General features: G+C 34.6%; 1 protein-coding gene across 2 annotated transcripts in view; it reads left to right on the plus strand.

Moving 5' to 3' along the window:
- LOC6041375 (facilitated trehalose transporter Tret1) overlaps positions 1–14,136 on the plus strand; it is a 98,153-nt gene extending 84,017 nt beyond the window's left edge. For both annotated transcript variants that reach the window (XM_038253687.1, XM_038253686.1), the window contains 5 exons: positions 2,592–2,824; positions 12,167–12,297; positions 12,371–12,563; positions 12,973–13,129; positions 13,202–14,136. In XM_038253687.1, the coding sequence (XP_038109615.1) occupies positions 2,592–2,824; positions 12,167–12,297; positions 12,371–12,563; positions 12,973–13,129; positions 13,202–13,875 (1,388 nt within the window). In that variant the 3' untranslated portion in view covers positions 13,876–14,136. The remainder of the gene's footprint in view (positions 1–2,591; positions 2,825–12,166; positions 12,298–12,370; positions 12,564–12,972; positions 13,130–13,201) is intronic.
- Positions 14,137–14,219: the final 83 nt, after the last annotated feature.

Below are 14,219 nucleotides of genomic sequence, written 5' to 3' on the forward strand. Positions count from 1 at the left end.
GGAATACTTGATTTGGCATAATAGCCGAATTTTCAATTATGGGCAGTTTACAGAAATACAGTATTTTGTGTTTTTTTTCGTTTTTTACAAAAAAAAAAAAACTCTTGTGAAGTTGAAAAGCATAAAAAATCGGCTCCATCGATGCCCATAATGCAATTTTGAAAATTTGAATATTTTCAAAAAAATACGATATTTTGTGAAAACTAAAAAAAAATAAAAAATTATAAAGCATTCAAAATTTTGCAATTTTTTTTATTTGACTGTTTATCGCTAGAAATTGATTTCTTAAAATACATATTTATCAATATAAAACTTTCAGGGGCGTATTTTTAGGATGAAGCAAAATCTGTAAAAAAAAGTGACTAAAAAATAAAATATTTGTATACAGCAATTCCATTTGAAAAGAGCCTAAACCGAAAAAAAAGTTCTCCGATCGGGCTCAAAATTTTTCTGGGGGTTCCTTGGCCAAAATAATAAGACCCGTATTTTTTTGTTTGGCCATTAGGGTGACCTACATCGTGCTAGGGTGGTTCGAAAAATGGCAATTTTCGTCTTTTTTCGCAAAAACCACTTTTTTCGAAAAATCATATCTCCACTTTTTTTACTAAAACTACGATAACTTTAAAATTTCAGCGATGATTTATAGATGTTATGGTATCAAAAATTGCGTCTTTCAATTACAAAAATTTTGATACCCAAACATCTATAGGTCATCGCTGAAATTTTAAAGTTATCGCAGTTTTAGTGAAAAAAGTTGATTTTTTGCCGATTTCGTCATTTTCCTGTTTTTGCGCGTGGCGCGTCGAAAAACTCAGTTTTTATTTTCAAAAAATCATATCTCCGAAACGTACGGTTCGACATCGCCAAGTTTTTAATATGTTATGTGAAATTTTCTGAGGAATCCGATAAAAATATTTTCAGACATAGGCTCTTTGGTCGAGACACGGGCAAAACGCCATTTTAAGTTTTCATACGACTTTTTCAATAGTTAAGCTAGATTTTTGGAACTTCTTACTATTTTTCCCAAATAGCCAAACTCATCACCTTTCTTTTGCGTCTAGGACAGCTAAAATCGGATGAAATGGCGCGGAGATATGATTTTTCGAAAAAAGTGGTTTTTGCGAAAAATGACGAAAATTGCCATTTTTCGAACCACCCTAGCACGATGTAGGTCACCCTAATGGCCAAACAAAAAAATACGGGTCTAATTATTTTGGCCAAGGAACCCCCAGAAAAATTTTGAGCCAGATCGGAGAACTTTTTTTTCGGTTTAGGCTCTTTTCAAATGGGATCGCTGTATATAAAATTTTAAAAATCATTTTCAGATGCAAAATAAAATATGCAATTGAAAATCATTCCGTTTTTTATAAAAAGCATTTTTTTTTTCAGAGGAAAAAACAAAAAAAATTTGGGCATTGCTGCAGAATTTTTTTCAGCTTTTCCTTCATGAAATATATTGAAAATTATCGATCGAAAAAAGATGCAACCTCAAAATGTCTTTAATTAAAACAAAAGATGTGATTTATAAGAAAAAATAAGTAATTTTTGATTTCAAATTCTGGTTGATAATAATATTATTTTGTAAAAAACACAAAATTTAAAGTTTCAAAAAATTAAATTCTTAAAAAATTAGTCTTTGGTTTATTTTTTTAGAAATTAGGTAATAAATCACGTTTTTTTTAATGCTTAAAAAAAATCCCTGTAGTTTTGTAATCCAAAAATTCTATCAAAAATGCTCAATTTTGATGTCTTTCATGAAATCACGTAGAAAATAAAATAAGAAACGTGGAAAAAGTTAAACTAAACCTTGCTTAAATTATATTTTGGATATCTCGCAAAAATGGACAGCCATTTTTCATGGCGACAATTATAAGACCTGAGGATGTTTTGTGATACAGATTTGCCTGTTAAAAGACTTTTTAAAGTAAATTAAATATTTTTTAAGTGAAATATTCATGAAGTACTTTGAACATCTGTGCACAAACATTTTTTGCATTATTTTTAATGAAATATTTCTTTATTGATGAAGTTATTTTCAATTTGAATTGAAACTGAAGATTAAGGTTTCCTTTGTAAATTTAACATTTTGAAAAAGCATACGTGGTTTATTTCTTATTGAAAACCTTTCATCTTAGCCGGTGGTCTTTCTTTTAAATTCATAATAATATTAATTTAATCAAAGTTGACCAGCTTCCAAGTTGATAGCACTTTAGAACACCGCCAGATCAGTGGTTCAACACATGTTTTCAAAAGCAGTGCCGCCATCAAAGTTGATGATAAGAATGCTCGGGGTGAACGCGCTCATCCTAACCTATTCTAATAAATTTCATCTTGCCTGTCGGCGGTTACCAACCGGCAGTTTTTTTCTGTCAAGCTTTCTTGTCACAGTTTCGATTAAATAATATTAAATAATCCTAACCTTAAAGCTCTCTCTTTCTCGTTGACGTCAGCGCAACCACGTAACAACCCCATTTTGCTCTCTTGTTCAAAAGCCAATCTCGTTTTCAACGAAGTCCACGTGGTGCCCCCTTTCAGCAAAACAACACAAATGATGATGATTAACAACTTCTTCTTCTCCCTCCCTCTTCCAGCAAACTTGTCCACACTGATCTACGGGCTGTCCATCGGGTGGCTGTCGCCGAACTTGGAGCTGCTGCTGTCCGCTGACACGCCGCTCAGCTCCGGCGTCATCACCCGGTCCGAGGCCGGCTGGATCGGCTCGATCGGCACGGTGGGCTGCGTGCTGGCCGTGCTGATCTGCGGATGGGTCGCGGAAATCGTCGGCCGCAAGGCCGCCCTCATGCTCATCGGGGTGACGCAGCTGGTGAGTTTGGGGTTTGAATTTGTGTGTTTGTTCAAATTACGGAGAAAGTTATCAAAATGTGCTGTCAAAGGACAGGCTCTGATCAATTCCATTTTTTTTTAAATTAACTATAAATTTACATTTACGGTTCTTAGACCGACTCGCTATAGTCCAAACATCTTTGATTTAAAATTTACCCAAATAGATTGTTTCAGCCAAATTGTAATAAGCAGGACACATTGGAAAGATGAACCCAATTATTTGAGATATTATAAACATGGCTTATCAACAATGTTTTGTCAACATTTAGGGCCATTTTAATAATCTAGATCTAGACTATTTAATAATCTCTCGAGAGTCTAGACTATTATTTTACTAAATTAGTTATCAGTTCCAAATCGCAATATGACTGTAAAAGTCTGGAAAACAACTATTTTTTATTGTTTCGTCGCCGTCGTGCTAACTTGTCGTACGTGCATTTCGGGCCAAATTGAGTTAAGAACGCCATTTTGTGCAGCTCACAATGCCACATCTTTTGACCTTCACAGATCCCCAAAATTCGATTTCAATCCTAAGATATTCAATGAAAACCATAAAAGCTCCGAAAATTTTTGTCACTTTTCATATGAAAGTAGTTTTAATCTTGTCGTGCTATCTTGTCACTCCCTGAAAATTGATGTAAGTGCGACAATTGCCAAAGGGTCAGGATGCGTTTGACGCACGTAAAAGCTAGACTACCATAAATATTTGTAATTATAACTCGGGACTCCAGCAACCAACTTCAACCAAACTTCGGGACAATGCACAGAATGGTCAGCCAAACAAAACTTGTTTGTTATTGTTTACATTGCATGCTTTCGTTTTTGTTTATTCAAGGTCAAACATTAAAACGCGTTTTTCTCGGAACGTCAAAATGGCGGGTGCGACATGATAGCACGACGACGTCGGTTTAGAAGGTTTAAAATAGACCAGATTACCAGATTAAAACTAAACAGTAGACATGCCCTAGAATTTTGCCACTTTTACCGAGATTTTCTATTTTGTATTTTTTTTTTCAATAGGAAGTAGAAATGATTTGTGTAATTGTCTGCTCTTTTCAACTAAAATAATTTCGGAATGTTTAAATCAAGTATTGCTATGAAACTATCAAAAATAGTGTTTTGAACCATTTTATAATGGACCATATATTTACTAAAAAAAAATAGAGAATTTCACAAAAGGCATATTTAGGAACACTGCGAAAATTCATATTTCACATTTCTAACTTTTTTAATGTTTTATCTCAACTGGGTAATTCTCTACCAACTCACACGAAATCGGGAAAAGTTGCCCCGACCCCTCTTCGATTTGCGTGAAACTTTGTCCTAAGGGGTAACTTTTGTCCCTGATCACGAATCCGAGGTCCGTTTTTTGATATCTCGTGACGGAGGGGCGGTACGACCCCTTCCATTTTTGAACATGTGAAAAAGAGGTGTTTTCCAATAATTTGCAGCCTGAAACGGTGATGAGATAGAAATTTGGTGTTGAAGCGACTTTTATGTAAAATTAGACGCCCGATTTGATGGCGTACTCAGAATTCTGAAAAAACGTATTTTTCATCGAAAAAAACACTAAAAAAGTTTTAAAAATTCTCCCATTTTCCGTTACTCGACTGTAAAAAATTTTGGAACATGTCATTTTATGGGAAATTTTATGTACTTTTCGAATCTACATTGACCCAGACGGGTCATTTTTTCATTTAGAACAAAAATTTTCATTTTAAAATTTCGTATTTTTTCTAACTTTGCAGGGTTATTTTTTAGAGTATAATAATGTTCTACAAAGTTGTAGAGCAGACAATTACAAAAATTTTGATATATAGACATAAGGGGTTTGCTTATAAACATCACGAGTTATCGCGATTTTACGAAAAAAAAGTTTTGCTGTTTGAGTTGGCGGAGAATTACCCAACTACAAGTAATTGTTGTCGAATCAACACAATTTTTGCAGGAGATTCCAACATCTTTTCGAAATTATATATTTTTAAGAGTTGCTTTTTCCTTTTAAAACTGTAAATTTTTTTTTTGCCATTTAATGTTTATCACATGACAAATTTCTAATGAATTTTCGATTACAAATTTTTTTAAAATTTAAAAACCATTCTTTTTTCATAGCTACCTGAATCTGGCGCTGAAAATGCCTTATCTGTATGCCTTAAACATATTATAAAATATATAAAATACTTTTAGTTCTGAAAAGTGAGTTCAATATAAGCAATTTTTTAGTGCATAATTTATTCAACAGTCCTTGGCGTTATCTACCTAGACGTTATCTATCTAGACAAAAAAATGACACACGGGATATTTTTTGATGTTTTTAAATTCACTTTAATTCATACACTCCCAAAAACTGGTTTAAAAAACATTTTTTTTTCTTTTGTATTTTTTAATAGAAAAATGGTCAAAACAATTTTCACTTCTTTTTGTGAGTAAAAATTGAATTTTTAATACAAAAAACTCAATTCTTTTTTAATAAAATGCATTGTTCTCGTGTTAGCCATTTCAAATGATTCTTTTGAAAAAAAAATCAGTATTAAAAAAAAGTGCCCAACGTTGCCCAGTTTTTGAAATACTTTAGATAAGAGATAAGGCCTTACAAAGATTAAAAAAACGGAACAAATTAAATTTCTTGGGTGTTGACCAATTAGCCCTCGTCTTTTCATTTGTTGGGAGCTAATAGTCAGATTGTTTTGATCTTTTTTTATAAAAAAAAAATGTTTAAATTTAGATTCAACATAAGTTTTAGAGTGAGCTTTTTTTTGTTTTTTTTCGTTTTTTCATTTTGAAAAAAAAAACATCAAAAAAAAATTTGTGGCTTTTTGTATATTAAGCAACTTGTCAGCTGTGTGCTATCTTGTGACAACGACCATTAAGTACTATTCGAGAAAATCGATTTTAAAAGTTTGATGATAAATATTTTCAAAACTATGAATGGTATAGCCAAACCTTTTGAAGCAATCGGTTCGTATACTATCACTTAACAAACGCTCCAAGTTTCAACTGATTTGGTTACACCAGTCAAAATTTACAGTAAATTATGTAATCAAAAATCTGAAAAGCACGTGTCACAAGTGTGTTTCGAAAGTAAAAATGTACTACGTGTCACAAGTGTGCACAGAATTCCCAAACAAACTAAAATAAGCTCAAATCAATAGTTTAACCGACTTAATCAGTATATTTTCAAAATCAAAAGATTGCATTGCTTTTAGAAAGTGTGTATCAACATAAATTTGTGAAAAACAAGACAAATTTTCCACATTTTCCAACAACATGTATGACGTGTCACAAGTGTGCACGATCATTTTGATGATAAATTGGTCTATGTCACAAGTGTGTATTGCGATATCCGGGAAACGGAAGCGAGTTCCCAAAATCGGGTTAAAGCATCTTGTAGTGTTTGTTAAGTATAGCAAAACGTTATCATTAACTCATTTTCGACCAAAATGGTCTATGTCCCAAGATAGCACACAGCTGACGAACTAAAGATCGCATCAAATAACATGAAAATAGCAAAATATAGAAAAAGTTCCCAGCGCTTTGAAAATCTTTTTTTTTCAAAAAATGTGAAAACATAGGCATTGTTGTTCAAAACTGCAAAAAATGCGATATTTTTTAAGTTACCTTAAAAATAAAATAAAAAAGCAAAAAATTGAAATTACAGACTACGGTATCAAAAGTTGAATTAAAAAAAAATGTTTTAAAATGCATTAAAATCCAAAATGCATTTTTTTTTGCGAGAAATAACAGTATTTGTTGTGCTGTACATTGTAATTTCATAAAAGTTCAAAATATTTTTAAACAAACCCAAACAAGCTTCTCATTTCAGAAAAATGCGTTTTAGATTGTTTTGAGTTGATCAGACCTGTATTAGCATTGAAATTTTTCAGTTTTATGAAAAAAAAATTGCTTCCTGATTTTTGGAACCTATTTTTGGGAGCAGGGGGCTTACATAACCTTGAAAAAAAATTGCAACGGCCTATATGTTTTATGGGACAAAAACCCGCATCATTTACCCGAGCAGACGGAAATAACTTGGGAAGGTCAATTTTTGATATTGTGAGAAGATCGAAATATGTTATTGGGATGATCGGATTAGTTGTTAAAATAACAAAAATCAATAACAAAGATTTGTTCGAAGAATAACTTAAACTGTTATTATGTTGTTATTGCAATAACAAACCAATAACACAGAAGGAATCATGAAGGAATAACAAGATTTGTTATTTTGTGCGGAGAGGTGGAGCAGCATAATAACAAAAAATGTTATTGAACTGGTATGTCTCCATAACAAAAAAGTTATTGTTTTGGTTTATTTGTAATTTGCAAATAAACCTGCAGTTGCCATAACTCCTCTGTACTAGTCAGGGCTGCAGAGTTGGGTACCTCCAAGCGACTTTGAATCCATACTTGAAGACAACTCCGACTCTGGATGCAGGATATGACGTCAACGACGACTTCAGCTCTCCAAAAATACCTGACTTCACAGATTCCGACTCCAAGTAAAAGTTGCTGAAAATTTGCTGAATCCGATGCAGTCTCCGAGGTCTCACTCCAGCTCGAACTTCAACGTCAGCTCCGACTTCCCGGCTCTGTGAAAATAATAACAGTTTTTGTTATTCACTCTTCGAAAATTCTCAATAAATAAATCAATTCCGTTAGGGAATATAACAAAATTTAAAAAAAATTAACTCTCAAAAGTTAATTTTATCGGATTAATTTTAGCTTGAAACCCCATTTCATGGTGAAATAAATTACCCCGATGAAATTGGTCAAAATTATTTCATAGTTCTAGCCAATTTTAGTAAAATCCCTTAGGGCAGCTATTCTCAATGCGGGTACCGGGCCTACTTGATTTACATGGCAGGGGGTACCGGCCTAGAAGAAGGTTGAGATTCGCTGCCTTAGGGGGTATATCAAATAATTAAAAAAAATCAGCTTCCAAAATTTCAACTTTTTAAAATAATTTTAGCTTAAGGACCCCATTTCATGGCCAAGATAATGACCCCGACGAAATTGGACAAAATTATCCCAAAGATTTAAACATATTTAACAAAAGAAAAAATAATAACAGATTGTGTTATGGACACTTAGAAACTTTTCCATTTGTGCGATTTATGGTAATTTTATTCCTAAGTCAGTATACCGAACGAATAACAAATTTTGTTATTAGGAGATTTTTTGAAATGTATAACATTTCCTCTTATTAGCGTGTTATTAAACATTTTCAATATAATATCACTTCAATACCAAATTTTGTTATTTTATCAGAAACTGTTATTATTTGTTCTTCTTTATGTTGAACTTCATGATAAAATAATAACACTTTTTGTTATTTTAACAGGATTTGTTATTGAAATATTATTGATTTTGTTATTGCCGTCTGCCCGGGTAAGCCTTTCAGAAGTATGGACGAGTTGCCGACGAGTTATGATTTTTTTTTAAATAGTGATTTTTGTGAAAATAAATCCAATCCTGTTCTTAAAATTTGTTGACCTCATTTTTATGTAAAGTCGAATTAACAATCGAAAAGTACTTCAGAAATTTTTTGATTAAGTGCACCGTTTTCAAAATATTGCCATTCCAATTTAAAATTGTTCCGAAAAATTCAAGTTTTTAGAATTTTTAAAATAGTGTCCATGATTGTCCATTCCTGACATTATTTTTTTTTGGGTTCAGAAAATTTGCTATAAAATTGTCTCAGAGACATTCAGGATTGAACTGCTGTTTGCTGAGATACAGCAAAATTTTTTTTTAAGTTTTATTTACTCCATTTTTAATGTCGATATTTAAGCAAATCGATGCCTCTGTGCTCTCTTATGCTAACTAGATAGGAAAACCAGCGAGCTTAGTACAAGAGAGCACATAGGCATCGAAATAATGGTTCGATTTTCAATGTTAAAACATGAAACATTCGTGAAATTTTCCGATCTTTTCGAAAAAAACCTTCAGAATGGCCAAACATTCAATATCCCGAGCAGACGGAAATAACTTGGGAAGGTCAGTTTTTGATATTGTGAGAAGATCGAAATATGTTATTGAGATGATCGGATTAGTTGTTAAAATAACAAAAATCAATAACAAAGATTTGTTCGAAGAATAACTTAAACTGTTATTATGTTGTTATTGCAATAACAAACCAATAACACAGAAGGAATCATGAAGGAATAACAAGATTTGTTATTTTGTGCGGAGAGGTGGAGCAGCATAATAACAAAAAATGTTATTGAACTGGTATGTCTCCATAACAAAAAAAGTTATTGTTTTGGTTTATTTGTAATTTGCAAATAAACCTGCAGTTGCCATAACTCCTCTGTACTAGTCAGGGCTGCAGAGTCGGGTACCTCCAAGCGACTTTGAATCCATACTTTGAAGAAAACACCGACTCTGGATGCAGGATATGTCGTCAACGACGACTTCAGCTCTCCAAAAATACCCGACTTCACAGATTCCGACTCCAAGTAAAAGTTGCTGAAAATTAGATGAATCCAATGCAGTCTCCGAGGTCTCACTCCAGCTAGAATTTCAACGTCAGCTCCGACTTCCTGGCTCTGTGAAAGAAATAACAGTTTTTGTTATTCACACTTCAAAAATTCTCAATAAATAAATAAATTCCGTTAGGGAATATAACAAAATTAAAAAAAAGAGCTTAAGGACCCCATTTCATAGCCAAAATAATGACCCCGACGAAATTGGTCAAAATTATCCCATAGTTCTAACCATTTTAAACTATTCCTTTAGAAGGTATATCAAATAATTAAAAAAATCAAATTTCAAAATTTCAACTTTTCAGAATAATTTTAGCTTAGGGACCCCATTTCATGACCTAAATAATGATCCCGACAAAATTGGTCAAAATTATCCCATAGTTCTAGCCAATTTTAACAAAGTCCCTTAGGGGGTATATCAATTAATTAAAAAAATCAACTTTCAAAATTTCAACTTTTTAGAATAATTTTAGCTTAAGAGCGAGTTTTTCACCAATGTGTAACAGGTCGTATCGAGGTGCTCCGATTTGGATGAAACTTTCAGCGTTTGTTTGTCTATACATGAGATGAACTCATGCCAAATATGAGCCCTCTACGACAAAGGGAAGTGGGGTAAAACGGGCTTTGAAGTTTGAGGTCCAAAAAACCTAAAAAAACTTAAAATTGCTCGCATTTCCGCAAAACTTCATCAATTCCAACTCTCTTAGATGCATTCGAAAGGTCTTTCGAAGCACTTCAAAATGTGCCATAGACATCCAGGATTGGTTCGACTTTTTCTCTTAGCTTTTGCAAATTACTGTCAAAAATGGATTTTTTTAAAACCTTAATATCTTTTTGCAACAGCCTCCAACACCCATACTCCCATAGGTCAAAAGATAGGAAATTATATGGACTATAAACCTACGTTGTTAACTTTTTGGCCAATCGCAGTTTTTCTCATAGTTTTTCGATTTTTCTAGAACAAACATTTTACCACGTTAGTTTTTGCCCTGTAGGCCGCCATAGCGGCACTTTTTGGTCTCAAATTTGTCATATTCGGAATCCTCGGACAATTTCACGTAAGTTAGAAGTATTGGAGTTGTAAATTTGATTGGACAAATTGCCATTTAGAATGAATTAAAATATTTTTTAACAATTTGTTGGATTAGGGGTAGAACAGGTTTTCGCCTACTTGATACAGCATTTGACGTATTGATCACAGAGTAAATGAGATCTATTTCTTTTTTCAAAAATGTTTTATTTAATTATTTATTAAATCAAATTTACAACTCCAATACTTCTAACTTACGTGAAATTGTCCGAGGATTCCGAATATGACAAATTTGAGACCAAAAAGTGCCGCTATGGCGGCCTACAGGGCAAAAACTAACGTAGTAAAATGTTTGTTCTAGAAAAATCGAAAAACTATGAGAAAAACTGCGATTGGCCAAAAAGTTAACAACGTAGGTTTATAGTCCATATAATTTCCTATCTTTTGACCTATGGGAGTATGGGTGTTGGAGGCTGTTGCAAAAAGATATTAAGGTTTTAAAAAAATCCATTTTTGACAGTAATTTGCAAAAGCTAAGAGAAAAAGTCGAACCAATCCTGGATGTCTATGGCACATTTTGAAGTGCTTCGAAAGACCTTTCGAATGCATCTATTGAGCGGAAATGCGAGCAATTTTAAGTTTTTAGGTTTTGGACCTCAAACTTCAAAGCCCGTTTTACCCCACTTCCCTTTGTCGTAGAGGGATCATATTTGGCATGAGTTCATCTCATGTATAGACAAACAAACGCTGAAAGTTTCATCCAAATCGGAGCACCTCGATACGACCTCTAGAACAAACCGAGCAATATTTACAAATACTGCCTCTTAAGGACCCCATTTCATGGCCAAAATAATGACCCCAACGAAATTGGTCAAAATTATCCCATAGTTCTAGCCAATTTTAACAAAGTCCCTTAGGGGGTATATTAAATAATTAAAAAAATCAACTTTAAAAATTTCAACTTTTTAGAATAATTTTAGCTTAAGGACCCCATTTCATGGCCAAAATAATGACCCCGACGAAATTGGTCAAAATTATCCCATAGTTCTAGCCAATTTTAGCAAAGTCCCTTAGGGGGTATATCAAATATTTAAAAAAATCAACTTCCAAAATTTCAACTTTTTAGAATAATTTTAGCTTAAGGACCCCATTTCATGGCCAGAATAATGACCCCGACGAAATTGGACAAAATTATCCCAAAGATCTAAACATATTTAACAAAAGAAAAAATAATAACAGATTGTGTTATGGACACTTAGAAACTTTTCCATTTGTGCGATTTAAGGTAATTTTATTTCTAAGTCAGTATACCGAACGAATAACAAATTTTGTTATTAGGAGAGTTTTTGAAATGTATAACATTTCCTCTTATTAGCGTGTTATTAAACATTTTCAATATAATATCACTTCAATACCAAATTTTGTTATTTTATCAGAAACTGTTATTATTTTTTCTTCTTGAAGTTGAACTTCAGGATAAAATAATAACACTTTTTGTTATTTTAACAGGATTTGTTATTGAAATATTATTAATTTTGTTATTACCGTCTGCCCGGGATAATTATAAATTTTTATTACAAAAGTACAAGAAAATTCCCTGATTTGAGCTGGAATTGCTCATTTAATGATTTAGATGATTTGAAGATTGGCTCGAACAATTCATTTATTTTTTACGTTGTTAAAACTCGAACGCTAGGGTATTTTTATTCATGCTATATTTTTCTTAAATATCCTCAAACTTTTGGCAGAACTGACAAAGAGATATTCCGGACTTTTATTTTGATCATTTTTTTTGCTTTTCCTTTTACAGGCTAGCTGGGTCGTGGTGCTGTTTGCCTCGGACCTGACGATGATCTACACGTTCAGGATTCTGGGAGGCTTCGCCGGCGGAGGCACCTTCTCCGTCATCCCACTCTTTGTGTCGGAAATCTCGGAGGATAGGTAAGAGTTCTGGCGCTTTCTGTTGTTTTGTTTTGCTGATTCGAATTTTTTTTTTTGCTTTTTCTTTTTGCAGGATCCGTGGAACTTTGGGGGCCATTTTATCCATCACTTGCAATATTGGCATATTGTTAGGTTTTATCCTATGTTACTATTTAGATTATTTTACGGTTACTTACATCGCGCTGGCGTTTTGCATTTTATTCTCTGTTGGGTGTATGTTCCTGCCAGAATCTCCGCAATATCTGTTTACCAAGGAAAAGAAAGATGTGAGTATTAACGGAGTCTAGTTCAATGGCTTTTTAGTTTGTAAATATTGTTGGACTTGACTATTGCTGCGCATTATGATAACCTTTCACTTATCAAAACAAGGCTCAGATTAAATAGGGAATGTTTTGTAGAAATTACGACGAATTGTTTATTTATTTTTGGGACAGGTCATCTCTCTAGGTTTTGCATCGCGCAAATTCCCGCTTATCATAAAATTGTCAATTGCCATAAAGCAGCATTCCTTCGTAATTCAAAAAGAAAGACCGTAGGTTAGTACCAAGAGAGAGAGACGCACACTTCAAAAGTCAAAATCCCCAACCGCCACTTGATGTTTCCGATGGGGGCAATTAAAATTAATGGATTTCGCGTTTTTAAATGCCTCTTCTTTTTCTTTCTTTCATTTCACAGAGAGCGATAAGGTCCCTGCGGTTCTACCGCGGTGAAGCCGACAACGAGTCGTCCAAGTTTATTTCGGAAGTTGCCCGGTTCAAAGAGATGCACGGCAACGTTCCGCCCCCCAACCCGGACTCGGGACGGCGTGTGCAATTACATATTAAAGATTTGTGTAAGTATGCTGCGCGCTGTTGCAATTAGAGGGCAGGGTGTGACATCTTTTCTTTTTTTACTCCTTCCACAGTGAACAAACCAACCCTGAAAGGCATTTTAATTTGTGTCATAGTGATGATGTTCCATCCGATGTCCGGATCGGTCCCGCTCATCACCTACACCGATAGCATTTTCCGCGAGTCCGGTTCGGACTTGCCGCCCGCAACCTGTGCCATGATCGTGGCCGCCATCCAGCTGCTCGGCTCGTACGCGTCCTCGATGACGGTGGACAAGGTGGGCCGCAAGGTGCTGCTCGTTGTGTCCTCGCTGGGCTGTGCCATCTGTGCCGCCATTATGGGCACCTACACATTCCTGAACGTGGTCGGCGTCGACCTTAGCTTCTTCAAGTGGATCCCGGTGACGACCCTGTCCGGCCTCGTGTTCATCACGGCCATCGGCATCGGCATCGTGCCGTTCATCATCATGCCGGAGATCCTGGAGCCGAGGGTGCGCGGCTTCGTCGTGACCTGGTGCCTGCTCGAGTTCCACACCGTCGCGTTTCTGGTCGTCAACTTCTTCCCCACGGTCGTCGAGCGGTTCGGCCTCTACTCCGTCATGTGGTTCTTCTCGTGCTGCTGCGTCGCGGCCGCCACCTTTGTGATATTCTACGTGCCAGAGACCAAGGGGAAAAGCTTCGAGGAAATCACGGAAGCGCTCGATTCCGAGAAGAAACCCGTACCAAAGCGAACCTCTATAGATGTTTAGAAAGTTTGTGTGCTATACCAGTCGAGTCATATGTAACAAAAAACATACAATACAATACAGTACACAAAAAATACACAAACACACAACCAGAAAAATACAAAAAAAGTAACCAGAAACTTTTTTTTTCGTGTAAAAAAATATACCGCAAAACAATGAAAACACTACGCGCATGACAAGTTCAAATGCTAGTTCGTAAGTCGTTCTTAAGCTTTAATTTTTATGTATAAAATTTATTACGTTAATAAATGTAAGTCATTTTTATAACGCCCTCGTTTGGAACCGTGCTATCTTATCACAGAGTCCCACAAATCTCTTGTAGTGTCTGTCTTCTCTTTGCGAATCGT

The sequence above is a fragment of the Culex quinquefasciatus genome, chromosome 2 (assembly GCF_015732765.1).
Source record: "Culex quinquefasciatus strain JHB chromosome 2, VPISU_Cqui_1.0_pri_paternal, whole genome shotgun sequence".
Classification (NCBI taxonomy): Eukaryota; Metazoa; Arthropoda; class Insecta; order Diptera; family Culicidae; genus Culex; species Culex quinquefasciatus.